This window comes from Xenopus laevis, chromosome 8L, assembly GCF_017654675.1.
Source record: "Xenopus laevis strain J_2021 chromosome 8L, Xenopus_laevis_v10.1, whole genome shotgun sequence".
Classification (NCBI taxonomy): Eukaryota; Metazoa; Chordata; class Amphibia; order Anura; family Pipidae; genus Xenopus; species Xenopus laevis.
In genome coordinates, this window is record NC_054385.1 from 122004759 (window position 1) to 122022298 (window position 17540).

Consider the following 17540-nt stretch of genomic DNA (forward strand, 5'->3'; position numbering starts at 1 on the left):
TTTTTTACATAGTAAAGGTGGCCATACACGGAGAGATCCGCTCGTTTGGCGATGTCCCCAAACGAGCAGATCTCTCCCCGATCGGACTGATCTGATCGTGGGCCCTAGGGCCCAATGATCGGATCCTAACGAATGGTAACGGGCGGTCGGATCGCGGGACTGCATCAACGAACATATGCGGCCGCAATCCGACGGGATTTTTAGTCCGACTTTCGGGAAGCCCGTCGGAGAGCCCCATACACGGGCCAATAAGCTGCCGACTCGGTCTGTCTGCAGCTTTTATCGGCCCGTGTATGGCCACCTTAACATAGTAAGTTAGGTTGAAAAAAAGACACACGTCCATCAAGTTCAACCTTTTCACTTTTTTTTGACCTGCCTAACTGCATTCCGGTTTTATGCGTTCAGCTGCAAGCGAGCGCAGGAGTAGATGCGCTGAATTATTTTCAATACGGCTGTACTCAAACAGACGCATGTAAGCGCCGAACGCAGGAGAAATGCAACATACTGCGTCCCAACCTGCGTTCAGCGATTACATGCCTCTGTGTGAGTACAGCCGCATTGAAAATAATTCATTGCGTCTACTCCTGCGCTCCCCTGCGGCTGAACACATAAAACCGGAATGCAGGGGAGCGCAGCTTCAAACGCCCGTGAGTAAGGGCCCTTACTGACAAGGGTCCTTACTGTACCGGACAATCAACATTTAAAAAATGCATACGTTTTTTCTGACTATGCTGGCTGCTTTTAGCAGTGTCCTTGTTAAGCCACTCCCTGTCCCTCCCCTTCTAGTTTTGCCTCCCTGATCCTTATTACTGAGCAACCTTGCCTGACTGCTTTTATTCACTCTCTGTGTATTACAAGAGACCTAATGATTTGCCTTTGCTTATAGAGCTCGGTGGTACTAGCAACAGTTGGAAAAAAATGTAGGCTTTAGGCTTCTGCTTTGCCTGTACTGTATAGTTTAAATATTAAGGTCAGCGGGACACTTGTTTTATGGGATTATTACCCCTGGAAAACCTGACAAACAACATGGTGAAATTCACTGAAAATCTCTTTGTCGTATCAACATTATTCCTGGTAATCTGTGGTGAGTATATTATCTTTATGAATATGTTATTATAAAGTGCCAACATATTCAGCATTGCTGTACAATAGGTAGATGTATACATTGAACAGAGATTACAGGCAATTATTAATAAATAACAGGAAATTAAAATTAAGCGCACCCTGCACAATGGAGCTGACACTCTAAACACCTCGAAGAATGCGACTGATTCGAATAGATTTCACCTGTTTCTAAATAATGTGTTAAAGTGCACCTCTAAATTATTTCACATTAAAGAAAATTCTAAATTAGTAGAAGACTGCTGTGGGATCTTTTTAGTTTAAATTCTTTGTTTCCTTATTCTTTCGATCTCTGTGCTTTTTGCATCTGCAACTCTCCCTCTTTTTCTAGGGAGCACTAGTCTTGGTATATTTGTTAGTACATTATGAAATGCATGCTAATGGCTTTAAATAACAAAGAAAGGAACAAAAGAATGAGGATTCCTATTTAGACTCATTTACAGAATAAAAAAAAATGTTACAATGTATTCTTATCATTTATAATAAACTCAGGCAGTACATATTTATTATTAAAGAGGGGAAGCAGAAGCGCTCAAACCACCCGCCACACTTTAATATCACAGATTGGAAGCTCTTTCTATATAGCGGTATGTTATAACATTCATTACAAGTGCGCTCACCGCTGTTTTAAATTGGCTCGGGTGCACTTGCCCCGGGCCCTCCGCTTAAAATATTCCAATATGGTAAGACTGCGGGTCACTCACCGCTCCTGTTTGGTGGTCCGGGTGCTGCACCCCGAACCCTCAGCATGGGGGAGACATCAAGGTAAGAAAACAACTGCTTGGCACGCACTCCACAGGACTCCAGGTAGCGGTAAAAAACTTTTTACTTTATTGCACAAACATATATTATCCTAACGCGTTTCGTGTGTTACCACACGTAATCATAGGCATGTGCAATATATATGTTTGTGCAATAAAGTAAAAAGTTTTTTACCGCTACCTGGAGTCCTGTGGAGTGCGTGCCAAGCAGTTGTTTTAGTACATATTTATTACACACACTAAGGGGCAGATTTATCAAGGGTCGAAGTGAATTTGTGGGAATTTTCGAAGTAAAAAAAATTCGAAATTCGAAGTAATTTTTTGGATACTTCGACTATTGAATAGGATACTACGACTTTGAATATACTTCGAATCAAAGTAAAAATCATTTGACTATTCAATAAACTTCGACTTCAATACTTCGCCAAATTAAACCTGCCAAAATGCTATGTTAGCCTATGGGGACCTTCTAGAGTCTTCACATGGTTTAATTGTTCGCTCGACCGATTTTACTTAGATCATTCGATGGCCAAATTTGGTGAAAAATACTCAATACTTCAATAATGCGGTGGTCGAATTTCGAAGTATTTTTTCCTTCGAAATTCGACCCTTGATAAATCTGCCCCTAAAGGAAAAGTATTTTGCCAGGGTTATTGTTCTGGCTTTTCGCTCACCCTGAGTGCACAAGGACAGGTGAAATTCATGTTATTGAATTTACTTATGGGTGTGACCAGAACTATACGCTTTGCAACCATATTAAACCTATAACTCTTAGTTGTTTAACTGGTTTACTACCTTACACAGTAACATAGTAGTTGAGGCTAAACACAAGAAACAATCTAGAACAGGCTTTGTTTTAGTGCGGTGCATTATTGAGAAGAAGGATTAAGATGACAGCCAACAACTCTGCTATATTATACTATTCCAGGAGAGTGTGAGCTTTAAAAAAAGCAGAGAGGGATAATTGGTTAAAGCCACTGGGGAGGGGGTGTTGTTATAATGAGATATTACACAACAACACTGAAGCCAACCAAAGTATTAGTAGTCTAAGAAAAATTACCTTTTTGTTTAACAAAAACTAACCAGGAATGTGAGTGTGAGTGCTGATGATTCCCTACTTGTATGTGTTACAGCAGGAGGAGACATCCCTCTCCAGGTGACTGGCCGTGTAGGGGAGACTGTCACACTGACACCCCATCTGAATCTCACACATCCCATTGATACAGTCACATGGGGATTTAATTGCAATGGGAAAATAATATTCCTGGCTGAATTCAGAGAGCAGAAGTTTATCAGAGTGAATAAGAATTATTTCCTCAACCGCCTGGAAGGATCTAACAGTGGAACCTCATTACAGATCAGAGAGCTGAGAATGGAGGATAGTGGAGTCTTCACTGCACTGATTGTTAATGGAGAAATAAGAGAAATATCCTATAATCTCACTGTATATGGTAAGTAAGTAAGTGTATGTACATGAGGGAGTGAGAGTTGTTACAGCTCAGAGCAGACAGACTTGTATGGAGGAACTGAATTTATTGTTACACAGAGAATGACACAAGCCATTAGCTGAGTAGCCAAATAACAGCAAATGAACAGTACATTAGCACTCAAGTACTAAGAATAAGGAAAGCACTATGTTTTTGTACTTTCACCTTTTGCTATATGTTTGTAATGAAGATTAAACAATGGCACCTGTTGTATAGTATATATACATAATATAGGGGATAATCATGGGTGGGGTGTGGTATTTCTCTACAATTTGCTGCACTCATGACATACAGGACAGGAGCATCAGATGATGCTAAGTGCAAAGAAAAAAGTGCAAAATCTGGTAACGGAATTAAGGGAATTAAGAGAGAAGGGAGTACATAGTGTTGTCTGTGTCTCTTCATTCTTTCTTCGTGTAGGATTCAGAATTATATTTAGACTAACAGGTCTTAGACCTCAGTGGTGGGGTGGGCTCTAGTTGCCTTCAAGATGTATTATCTTAATCTTTCAAAATAATCAATTCAGACATAAAATATGTCTCTTTGCATGAAGCCTTTGTGCTGCAGTTGGTTATTTTTAAAGACTGAAAACTAATACATTGTCTAGGATATTGCTGTCCAACTTATTTGGTACAAAGGGCTGGATTTTTTCTGGCCTAAATGATGGAGGGCTGGTAATGGAATCCAGTATTTACCCCCCCCCCCAATTTAACCACACCCTTTAAACCACATCCGTGTTAACATTCCTACTTTTTAGACTTCATCTGATTTAACAGAAACCACAAGAGAGATGGTTATTACAAAGTTGACAATGAATGCTTTCTGATACAATTGGCTCTTCCTCAAAGGGCTAAACAGTGAAGGAAGAACACAGGGAAGCAGGCACAGCCCAGTTTACTTGCCAGATGTCACAAGAAGCCATACAGCTATTAGACTATTGTTTACACATTATTTAATAAATGTATTTTTACATTTTGTTGTGTTTCTAATTACAGAGTCTCTCCCTACACCAGTAATAGAAAAGACATTAGATGAGAATTCCACTGATCTGTGTCATCTTCATTGTTCTGTCCCATCCAACTCAACAAGTGTGTCCTACAGTTGGATCTACAGAGATAAAGACACTGACATACTATATGCAAATGGCAGCACAATCAGTGTATCACTGAAGGATAAGACATTGGGGACACAATTTCTCTGCTTGGTACAAAATCCTGCTCATACCAACAATGTGTCAGTCCTTTTAGAGTCGTGTGATGATGAACAGAGTGGAGGTATGTAAGAAAAAACCCCATAACATTAACAAACTGGATATTGTATTAATTCATATTAAGAAAGGAGGATGACACTTTCCTGCTGATTTTGAAAGTTTCTAGACATGCTTTGCAGGCAGGGTACTGTTGAAGTTGCAGCTATACAGATAATTATGTTTTTCAGCAGAAGCTCACACAATTTTTTAATAAAAATAAAGTAGAACTAGATGTGAGAAAGATGGGTAATAATTCCTTAGGATTCTATGTTGGGGGCAGGGAAAAGATAAGAGGATAAATGCATTGCCACAGATAAGCAAGAGAATTCAGGGAGCTGGTAATTACAGTATATAGGGCTGGCAGGTGGACAGTATCAGATTGGGGTGTGCAGGGCCACTGGGACTTGACTTCATGAGTGCCACCCTCACCCGCCACACCACCAACCTCACTTAGTCCCTGCAGATGTGATGTGGGGGAGCCACAGTCAGCACCCACAGTTGGAAGCAGACCCAGCAGGTGGAATTTTTGCACTATTCCAATGAGAGCAAGAGCTTTATAATCTAGACAATTTAATAAATGGGCAAAAAGGACAGTTGCCCAGGACTCACAATCACACCTTCATCTGATTTGAGTTTTGACTAAAGCAAAAATGATAGATCTGGAAGAGCTCTACTACATAAGCATTAAATGACCAGTAATACCAAAATATGTTAAAACCTCCCCAAAAAATGCTATAATAATAAGTAAAGCTTACCCCCGTGGATTTACTGAAAGCTTAAAGGGATTCTGTCATGATTTTTGTGATGTCTTTTTTATTTCTAAATTATACTGTTTACACTGCAAATAATTCACTCTAGCACATAAAATTTCATTTCTGAACATCAAGGGGCAGATTTACTAAGGGTCGAATATTGAGGGTTAATTAACCCTCGATATTCGACTAGGAACTAAAATCGTTCGACTTCGAATATCGAAGTCGAACGATTTAGCGCTAATCCTACGATCCCCATCTCCGTGAGTCTGGTTACTCTCGATATTCGACTAGGAATTGAAATCCTTCGACTATCGAAGGATTACTCGTTCGATCGAACGATTAAATCCTTCGAATCGAACGATTCGAAGGATTTTAATACAACGATCGAAGGAATATCCTTCGATCAAAAAATCTCAGGCAAGCCTATGGGGACCTTCCCCATAGGCTAACATTGACTTCGGTAGCTTTTAGCTGCCGAAGTAGGGGGTCGAAGTTTTTCTTAAAGAGACAGTACTTCGACTATCGAATGGTCGAATAGTCGAAACGATTTTTAGTTCGAATCGTTCGATTCGTAGTCGAAGTCGTAGTCGAAGGTCGAAGTAGCCCATTCGATGGTCGAAGTAGCCCAAAAAACACTTCGAAATTCGAAATTTTTTTAATTCGAATCCTTCACTCGAGCTTTGTAAATGTGCCCCCAAGTGTATTTTTTAGTTGTAATATTGGTGTAGGTGCATCTCAGGTCATTTTGCCTGGTCATGTGCTTTCAGAAAGAGCCAGCACTTTAGGAGAGAAATGCTTTCTGGCAGGCTGTTGTCTCTCCTACTCAATGTAACTGAATGTGTCTCAGTGGGACTTTTTTATTTTGATCTACCAGGCAGCTGTTATCTTGGTTACCTTCCCATTGTTCTTTTGTTTGGCTGCTGGGGGGAATGGGAGGGGGTGATATCACTCCAACTTGAAGTACAGCAGTGAAGAGTGACTTAAGTTTATCAGAGTGCAAGTCACATGACTGACAAACTGACAATATGTCTAGCCCCATGTCAGATTTCAAAATGAAATATGAAAAAATCTTTTGTTCTTTTGAGAAACAGATTTCAATGCGGAATTCTGCTGGAGCAGCAAACTAATTTTAATATTTAATTTTGAAATCTGACAAGGGGCTAGACATGATGTCCATTTCCCAGGTGCCCCCCAATCATATGACTTGTGCTCTGATAAGCTTTAGTCACTATTTACTGCTACACTGTAAGTTAGAGTATCACCCCCTCCCTTCCCCCCAGCAGCCCATCAGCAGCCTATCTACAGAACAATGGGCAGCAAACCAGACAGCAGCTACCTGATACCTCTACTGAGGGATATGTTTATATTGCTAAAAGTGCCCCACCTTGTGGTAGACATAAGAATACCACCCAAGCAGGAAAACCATGCAAGGAGCATGACTTGGGTCATTTGAAGGACACTGAGAAGGGAAGAAACAATAGCTGTCTCAAAGCAGTTCTATCTTGAACTTCTGGCTCATTCTAAAAGCTCAGGATCAGGCACAATGCACTGAGATGCCTCCACACCAATATTACAGCTAAAAAAAAGAACATTTAGCTTTTTAATTTTTATTACAATGAAATGAATATTTTATAATTTACATTGCTGTTTTTTGTCATTTCAGGAACTGGAAGAGATTATCTTCAACCCTTAATAATTTCCATGAGTTTCATATGTGTTACACTTGTGTTTATCATTATATATATATCTATATATTGCAGAAGAAGACTGATAATAAAGGTAAGGATTTATAAAATGTTTCAAGTCATACTGTCAGCAAAGTTTTGTCCTTCAAATTCCATGACATACTTTTTATACATATAAAAACTTGAGAAGTGTGATATATGGAAGTCAGCCCTCACATAGAGGTTACTGGTACTTGTGCTCAAGCCAAAGTCTGTGTGAGGGTTGACTTCCAACTCAGCCTGATTTACCTTTGATGGAGCCACGTCATGCCTGTCTTTAGACTTCTGCAGTGTCCCAACCCTACACTCAGTCACAGAGACCCTGTCTCCTTGTCCCTATAATCAATTTCCCCATCATCTTTTATCATTCCCTCACCTACTCTGTTCACTCAGTAATCTCCAGCCTCCTCACCCCCATTATCACCATCAGTACTTATGGGCGAATAAATTTGCGTAGTTTTTCCACATTTCGCTGCCGGTGAATAAATTCTCAAAACTAGGGTGAAAATTCCCCACACAAAAAAAATTGTCACGAGTCAAAATTATTCAGACGCCCATTGACTTTGATGCATTTGGACAAAATAGGCACGAGTATAAAAATTGTCTCAGGCGTCAAAATTGACATGTGTCAAAATTTTGACGCCCATTGACTTCAATGTGTTTAGTGAATTTTTCGTCACTTCGCAGTAAATTCGCTAATTTTTCTGCGCAACGAAGTGGAACAAATATGCCCCTCACTAACCTTCAGTGCTGTCTCCTTCAGCTTTAAAAAGATCATTGAGTCTTCTCTCCCCCCCCCTTTTTTTTGGTTTTAGGGTTACACTCTTTCTCGAATCACCTTAATTTTGAAATTGCTTTCTTGATTCAGCCCTGGCATATTTTTGAATTGGAAAAGCATATTTTAAGCTATAGTCAGTGCCACTTTATTATAATAATAATGAGACATACAGGTACAGGTATGGGACCTGGGGCTTTCCGGATAACGGATTTTTCCATAATTTGGATCTTAATACCTTAAGTCTACTAGAAAATCATATAAACATTAAATAAAGCCAATAGGCTGGTATTGCTTCCAATACGGATTAATTATATCTGAGTTTGGATCAAGTACAAGTTACTGTTTTATTGTTACAGAGAAAAAGGAAATTATTTTTAAAATTTTGGATTATTTGGATAAAATGGAGTCTATGGGAGACGGTCTTTCCGTAATTGGGAATTTTCTAGATAATGGGTTTCCGGATAACGGATCCTATACCTGTACTAACAAACCAACATATTCAGCAGCGTATTCAATATACAATGAATATATAGATCTCTCACTTTGCTGGTTCCTGATTTTGCCCAATATCACATCTTGTGTCTCCTGACTCCTCTCCAGTTACACTGTCCTCCTAAGCTTCTGTATCAGTCAGTACAGGTATGGGACCTGTTATGTAATGGATATTTCCATAATTTGGATCTTCATACCTTAAGTCTACTAGGAAATCATGTAAACATTAAATAAACCCAATAGGCTGGTTTTGCTTCCAATAAGGATTAATTATATCTTAGTTGGGATCAAGAACAAGTATTTTAAACATTTGGCGTATTTGGATAAAATGGAGGCTATGGGAGATGGCCTTTCCGTAATTCAGAGCTTTATGGATAACTGGTTTCTGGATAACGGATCCCATACCTGTATTTGTATTTATCTATCTGAGGTACTTCTGTGGTACACAGTTGTGGATTCTGTTGGTACATGTTGATGATACTTGTTATGATAATAAAACACAGTCTTGAGCTAAACAACTTAACAGCACTATGTCCACCGTCCTTCTGTTTGGTTACAGTGAAAACACACAGCCAAATTGTCAATTAATTCCCCTGTTATTAGATAGTCCCTTTGCATGTTGACATTTAGGGGCTGATTCACTATGGGTCGAATATCGAGGGTTAATTAACCCTCGATATTCGACTAGGAATTGAAATCCTTCGACTATCGAAGGAAAAATCCTTCGATCGAACGATTAAATCCTTCGAATCAAACGATTCGAAGGATTTTTAATCCAATGATCAAAGGAATATCCTTCGATCAAAAAAACTTAGGCAAGCCTATGGGGACCTTCCCCATAGGCTAACATTGACTTCGGTAGCTTTTATCTGCCGAACTAGGGGGTCGAAGTTTTTTTTAAAGAGACAGTACTTCGACTATCATATGGTCGTATAGTCGAACGATTTTTAGTTCGCATCCTTCGATTCAAAGTCGTAGTCGTAGTCGAAGGTCGAAGTAGCCCATTCGATGGTCGAAGTAGCCAAAAAAAACCTTCGAAATTCGAAGTTTTTTTACTTCGAATCCTTCACTCGAAGTTAGTGAATCAGCCCCTAGGTTCATCTATTTTGGAGAGGGGAGGGCACAAATAGCAGAGTTTCATTGAAACGTTTATGTCCCCTATTTTGAATTAAAATTGCAAATGTTTTACATTGTTTCTTTTCAGGATAAAAAAATACCTAAAGATAATATTATATACACGGGAGTTGTATTTCCTGCCACAAATAATAATCAGGTAAGAAATCTGAAGGGATTTTTATTATGTCTATTTCCTTTGGAACATTCCAACATATTTGTCACATGGACACAATCAATATACATTAGACATGCTGAGAAACTAACAACTAACACTTTATTTTGTCAGTCATGGTTATATTTTAATGACTTTCATTTTTATCAAAAGCTTTGCATGGATACATAAATGCAAACGTGTTTGTTTTTGTTTGGAAAAGGCCTATAAAAAAGCCTTTTATTTATAGTGCAACTTTGCTGCCTGTTGATGTGATTAGAAAAACAAAGTGGCAGGAAAAAGGAACCAAACAAAAAAAAGCAAGTTCAATGAAATTTTGAAATTGATTTTTTTAACGAAGACAGAGTCTTATGGCTAAAAGTGATTTTTACAGTCATTGTGCCGGTAATATTACATACAACCATATTTATTAGAAAAGGTTATAAAGCAGTAATTAGGGGCAGATATATTAACAATCAAAAATCATATTGGGAGATTAATGTAAAAAAAAAGCCTGATAGAGATCTTTGGAGATTGTGTATGTTAATTTCCTTTTCCCTACAGTTGTGTTTATTTGTTGTGTATTGTTTGATTTGTGGGAGAGGAAAGCTTTCAGTATCAAACTCCCAACAAAGATAAAGCTATCAGGTTTTTGACTTTATACTCCGCAAACATGATCTCTGATTGTTAATAAATCTGCCCCTTATAGATTTAGTGGCTTCTGATAAAGTACATGTACATGGAATCCTACAACTGAGAGGGAGTAGGATATATAAAATATATTTCCACAGGCTACTATAGAATGTCTATAGGGCTCATTTATTCTGGAATGCAAGGTGCTAGTAGCAAATACAGGCACCCATAGGTGAGTTTAGATTAATCCTGGCATTTAGTGAAAATGTACCTAATTTTTCAGGGACATCTCAAATTTATTTATAGTGTGAACTGATAAGATGAAGCAACATCCTCAACATTATTATGCCTGTGACATCATATCCTGTATTCAATAAAGTCATAAAAAAAGACAAAACACTGGCGTTTTTCTTTCATTGAGATTATGCTTACAAGTTGTAACTGTTAAATATAAGTTACTTACACTTTTTCTAACCATTTGAGGGGCATGCCACATATTTTTTTAGGGTGGGCTCATGTCTAGGGCATTAGAGGATCTCTTTTTCTTCCTTGGACTTTTTTAATAAGTGGCCACTTCAAGCATTCGCACCAACATCATAAAGACATATACAGTATATGACCTATATGTACCCGTCATAAATTGGCGTAAGCATAAGAATGTTAATGAAGTTCCGCTAGGCAGAAATGAACGCTAGTGATATTTTGCTTAGAAACTTTCGCGCTGGCGAAAGTATGCCAGCATTTATTTGCCAAGACGAAACTTTGCTTTTTGATAAATGCGCATATTCACAGCAAAATAATGTCTGATGAAGTCGTGAGAAGTATGGCGAAGCCTTCCGAGGCAAAAATTGACCCTTTAGTAAATATGCCCCATAGTCCTCAGGAATCTTGTACAGGGCTCCCTTGTTGTACCGATAACCAAGTGCAGGGTTCTCTGTGAAGCAAGCCTTTATGCCTTTACTCATAAATATTATAAATCAATTTTAAACATTAAATTAAGTAAATATTACACACCTACAATTGTGTGTTTAATATTGCAATGTTATTTTCACATGTATCATTCCTACCCCCCCAAATTTCTTAAATTAAGCTCTAAAATAAATGAATAAAATAGTTCATAATGATTATACAAACATATAAAAAGATTCATTCTAATAAATATGGTGTGCAGGACACAATTCAGTTTGGAAACAATATGGTCCAGGGATTGGCAGGATTTACAGTACTTACAAATACAGGAATGGGGTCCTGTTTTTTTCTGGATAACAGATCTTTCCATAATTTGGATCTTCATACCTTAAGCCTACTAGAAAATCATGTAAACATTTAATAAAGCCAATAGGCTGGTTTTGCTTCCAATAAGGATTAATTATATCTTAGTTGGGATCAAGTACAAGTTACTGTTTTATTATTACACAGAAAAAGGAAGTCAATTTTAAAAATGTGGATTATTTGGACAATATATATATATATATATATATATATATATATATAATTCAGAGCTTTCTGGATAACAGGCCTCTGGATAACGGATCCCATACCCGTATTACAAATTCTAATATGAATATGCCATTTCCTTTCAGTCTCTTACAATACTGATGGCCATACCTCCAGCACATTAGACATTAAAAAATAGACAACTGTGAATGTAGGTCATGTGTTATCATACATGCATTGCCATTTTTGGTCATTTCTGTTTGTTGTTTATAGGGTGTGAGTAAGCTTAATGTTAGCAATTGCTGTACTGAACCTAAGACAACAAGTGAGGAATCATTATATGCTGAGCTTTTAAAGCCCAATGGAGTGACTGAGGAGGTTTAGTTGGTGAGTATATGTTCAATAGCACCCTCTTGTTTGTCTCTCCCCCATACTATCTGTATCATTTGCATCAGTCCAGTGTAACCACACTTCTTCATACTGTTATATTAGTGATCCCCAACCAGTGGCTCATGAGCAATATGTTGCTCCCCAAACCCCTTGGATGTTGCTCCCAGTGGCCTCAAAGCAGGAGCTTATTTTTCATTTCAGTCTTGGAGGCAAGTTTTGGTTGTATAAAAACCAGGTGTACTGCCAAACAGAGCCTCCTGTAGCTGCCAGTCCACATAGGGGATACCAATATCCAATCCCAGCCCTTGGCACCCCAGGGACTTTGTTTATGCTTTTGTTGCTCCCCAACTTTTTGTTATATTATACAGGTAAAAAAGGTTAGGGATCCCTGAATTATGTGAATCATCTTTAATGCAGCAGTTGGAGTCCTGAGTTTGATTCTGGCTTGGCAGCTATTTTCAATTAGTGTATGTTTTCCCCATCTCCGTGAGTCTGGTTACTCTGGATTTCTGCCACACTCCAACTACTGATAGAGACATTCACTGACGGCAGGTAAGATCTGTGTACAAGGACACCTCCCTATTATTAGCCAATAGCCCCCAATTAGTGTCCTCTGATAAAAATGACCCAAAGCAGATGAATGAACAAAGGGTTAAACGTAACATTCAAATTCAAAAGCCTAGAAACAAGTTTAATGTGAAAAAAGCCAAAAGGTTATCTTACGCACACATGGCAGAACTGAGACATAGTGAATACAACCCCCCCCCCCTTTGCTTTTTAGTAACCTCAGACCATAATGCTAGTTACTTGGAAAACAGGACTTTACAAATCTATTTACTACAATAAATAATAAACCCTCGATATTCATACCTCGAAGTTAAATCCTGCGACTTCGAATATCGTAGTCGAAGGATTTACCGCAATTCGATCGATCGAACGATTGAAGGAAAAATCATTTGATCCTTCGAATTCGAAAGGATTTGAATTCATCGATCGAACGATTTTCCTTATATCCCAAATTGCTAGGAAAGCCTATGGGGACCTTCCCCATAGGCTAACATTGTTCCTCGGTAGGTTTTAGGTGGCGAAGTAGGTGGTCGAACTTTTTTTTTAAAGAGACAGTACTTAGACTATTGAATGGTCGAATATTCGAATCGTTCGATTCAAAGTCAAAGTCGTAGTCGAAGGTCGAAGTAGCCAATTCGATGGTCGAAGTAGCCAAAAAAAACTTCAAAATTCAAAGTTTTTTTCATTTGAATCCTTCACTCGAGCTAAGTAAATGCGCGCATGCGCTGTGGGCGCATGCGCGCCTCCTTTTATGCATGTGCGGCTTCGAGTATGGAGGCCAGGGGGTCCTTGGACAGTGGTCCTGGTGGGCACTGGGCCCCCAGTCCGACCCTGTACACAAATGCACACCTGTACCTGCCATATTTATTTTCCACTGTTTCTCCACCTTAAATTATTCACACAAACGTCATCTGTTTGTCAGGCATAATATATAATGGGCTCATAAATATATTATGATAAATACACTGGCAAACACACAAGCAATAAGAGTGGAGTTTTTAGGAAATAAAATTTGAAACATATTTTTCTTCTCTCTCACTGACTGTGGATGAGCAGTAATCTAGCAATACAAAGCAAGATGTGGTGATTTAGCCAGGTTGTCAAACAGTGACCCAGTTGCTAGCATTTCTGCCACATAAGAGTGCATCTGTTAAATTTAACCTTTTTATATAATTAGCTACCTGCATAAGGGCCCATATACTAACAACTGCATTTCATTTTTTTCCATGAAGCTCTTAAAATGTGTGGATTTCCTATTTTTTTTTTTAAAAAAAAGCTCTAAAAAATTGAACTTTGTTATGTTTAAAAACCACAAAACCCACTACTCCCGACACGTAAGTGGGTTGGGCAGGGGCGGCATTGCAGGAGCCGCCTCAGGCGGCTCCTTAGTCTGAATCGGCGCTGCTGCTAACTCAAATGTTTTCTATTTTAAGAAAAAAACTCGAATGGAAAAAAGTTGAATCAGAGAATTCAGGAGTCAAATTAATTAAGTTTTCTGCTGAAAGTTGAGTTTTTGAGCAAAATTAGTTGAGTTTTTGAGCAAATTAGTTGAGTTTTTGAGCAAAAACCATTGAAAGAACCTGAACATCATGAGGTTATTAACATGTTCAAATGGTTCAAGGGACCTCTGCCATTGACTTCTACATGACCTTGACAGGTTTTAGCTGGAGTATTTTCAGATTCAAGCTATTTCCAGCTTTGGGGTTTAATAAATACATGAAAAATTCAAGTTTTTTTTTACCTGAAGTTTTGGCTGAAAACTAACCTCGAAAAACTCAATTTTTTCTGGAAAATACAACTCTACCTTTGACAAATAACCCCGTAAGAGTTTGTGGGGCTTATTTATAAACTTCGTGCAGATTGGTTCACACAGTGAATATATTTGCCCTGCACATAGTTACATTTATAAAGCTGAATAAGAGGGTGCAAACAGAATTGTGAATTTTTTTCACACTGCGAATGTCTATAAGAGCTATTTAAAGAGCTATTTAAGTATGGCAAAAATTGCAAATTGTGAATATTAGGTGCACACTCTGTGTTTGAATTAGGCCACAAAACAGTTTTGCAAATTGCAAATTTAAGTTACTGTCAACGCTATTTTTGCACACACCAACCTCACACAGTGGGCGCACTCATGCAAACACCTGCGAATTCGCAAAAACCTGAAAGAGGGGCAGAGCAGTGCAATATTTTAGCGTTCAGGAGAAAACATTGGTAATACAACCAATTCCGAAAAAATATGTGCTGCTCAAACTTGACCCCCTGTGAGTTTAATTGTGGTTTCAAAAACCTCTAAAACTACTAAAATCTGACCTTTTGATAAATAGGCCTCTTAGACTACTATATCTCCCAGCACAATAAAAAGATTCTGTGAGACGTTCCGCAGCTATTAACACATTATTTATTTTATTTACAGCTCATGGACTATCCCTAGAAAGAATATAGATAGGTAAAGCTGGAAACCTGGATCCAGGGACTGAAGAATTAAGGTGGGAAATGTGTTACTCCAAGGATCTCTCCACTGCTGTTTATGATGTTGGATTCTAACTGTCAGTTATATCAGTCACTATACATGTGTATATGGAGATCACTTTCTGTTATTCTGTGTTCTGTAAATATGAGTATATAACTGAGTATATAGAAGGAAAGTATGAATGTGATATTGTATAAGCGATGCCTAGCATATGTATTGTAGTCAGAACTTTTTTTTTAATACTTTCTTGCACCTCAAGGTCTACAAAAAAAAGGGCAGTTGTGGGAGCACTCCAGTGCCAAATACAAAAGAAGTGCAGCTGATGTGGCCAGGATAGTTACACGCATAAAAAAAAAATAATCAACACATATTCCCTGGTCCCGTTTCACAAATAATTTAGTGGCTAAGCGAATGCATGTATTTTGCAAAACAGGGTGTTTTTTTAGTTACAAAATTATGTTCTGTTTAAAATATTTTATTTGATTTTCATATTAAACAAATGAAATCAAAATGACAACAAATGTTATGCAGATGAAGAAAATATGTTGCAAAGGAGACAATGGCATGATAGTATCAAAACTATATCATTCATGAAAAATAACAAAAAAACGAACTAAAAATTAACTAAGCCAGTGGATGCACAAGTAATAAAAGAAAGAAAAAGCCCATTTATCATCTGGAGTGTCAGATAGGTCATCTAACTATTGAAGAAAGCGCATTATTTGATCGCCAGTATTGGAGTTACAGATTTCAAAATAAGGAGACCAAACCAGCCTGAATGAATCTTTGGAAATACTTCCTTTAGTTTTAGTTATTAAGGCTTCTTGCCAACTAAGCTGATTCATATAAGAGATGATGTCCGATAATGAGGGGGGTTCCTTTTGTAACCAGAAATTAAATAAAGCTTTCCTTGAAGCAGCTAGAAAAAAGGAAGTCAATAATTTACTCTCATGGGAGATAATATTTGACTTAGGATTTGCAGAAAGCATATTAATATCTAGATGCAGTAAAGCAATACACGGAGATAGTTTAATTTTTATCTTCAGTCTAGAATTCAAAAAATTAGTAACTTCCCTCCAAAAAAGGTTAATTTTTGGACAGGACCATAAATAATGAAAAATTGACACATTAGTCTCGTCACATTTAGGACAAAATGATATAGGACTATTAGAGGTACTTTTAGCAAACATTTTCCCATATCCTAAATGAATAAGCTTAAAGTGTTGTATTCTCCAACTCTCTGCCAAAATTAATTTATTATAAGTATTAATAGATTTCACCAAATCTGAGGGAGACACTTGACATTGTAAAAACTCAGTCCATTTAATGGACGATTTAGATAATGGATGTGAGTCTGACAAAATGATGTTGATAAGATTGATAAGCCGCACCATATCACGTCAAGGTAAACCCCATAGGTTGGTCCTAACTGGTTTGGCACCTCCCTGCATAACTGCATGTCTCAGGGTCAGTGTCTCCAGACCAAGGCATCGGCTTAAATGGGCTTGATCCTCCGCGACGCCAGTTGCATTTTATAAGAGGAGAGGTCGCCAATACCAAAGCATTGATTTTTTACTGAGGCTTGTTCTTTTCTCCCCACTTAAAGGACCAGTAACATCAAAAAAAAGTTTTTTTTAAAATTCGTTCGTATAAATAGAAAAAAAAAACCAAGACAAATTAAACTTTAAAATCGCAAAGCCTTTATTAAAAAACAACTTACCGAACTCTGCTTCCGCTCCTCTTCCATCAAACTGCGTTCAATTCTCCTCCCTGGCTATCTCCTATAAAGAAGTCAGGGAGGAGAAATCGAGCGCCACACGATGGATCGCCCGATCACTTTCTGAAGAGGAGCACAAGCGGAGTTTCATTTGTCTTTTTTCAATGTATACTAACATGTTTTTTTGTAAAAATTTTTGATGTTACTGGTCCTTTAAGGTAAAAGAGAGTGATTACCCAGACCAGCACTGAAGTACCGATCTAACTAGGCATTAGCCTCTCCTTTGTCACAGCATTTATAGGGGAGAAGTTGCTCTGATCTAAGCAATGGTTTCTTTTAAAAGAGAGTGATTACACCTCAAGGTGTATTAATTATTAAAGTTTGTGTTGTAATTAGGGTTGATCAATTTTAGGTAAGAATGGTTGTCTACCTCTGGATCAATAGGTTTCCTCTGGACAAAAAGGTTGAATTTGTGAGAGGTGTCTAGTTTTAACCTATGTTACTATGTGACTGATATTTGTCTATGACTTTCTATTCTTTGCACTGCTGCTTTGGACTTTTGAAACAATGTAGCACATGGCATCTAATCCTCCATATATATATTGTATATAAACATATCTGGATGTATTTTTTTTACAAATAAACACTGTCTACATGTAGTCATTATGCATTTGTTCATGAACTAATT

The 17540-nt window shown here is 37.9% G+C and overlaps 2 protein-coding genes across 2 annotated transcripts in view; both read left to right on the forward strand.

Moving 5' to 3' along the window:
• Positions 1-17540, forward strand: part of XB5762037.L (uncharacterized XB5762037 L homeolog) — a gene marked incomplete at its 5' end in the record, with an annotated part of 583381 nt that overhangs the window by 396399 nt on the left and 169442 nt on the right.
• LOC108699381 (CD48 antigen) lies at positions 821-15398 on the forward strand. Its single transcript, XM_018231418.2, has 7 exons — positions 821-1084; positions 3017-3334; positions 4366-4644; positions 7038-7153; positions 9573-9641; positions 11979-12092; positions 15079-15398. The coding sequence occupies exons 1-6, from the start codon at positions 991-993 to the stop codon at positions 12087-12089; spliced, it is 987 nt and encodes a 328-aa protein (XP_018086907.1). The 5' UTR covers positions 821-990; the 3' UTR covers positions 12090-12092; positions 15079-15398.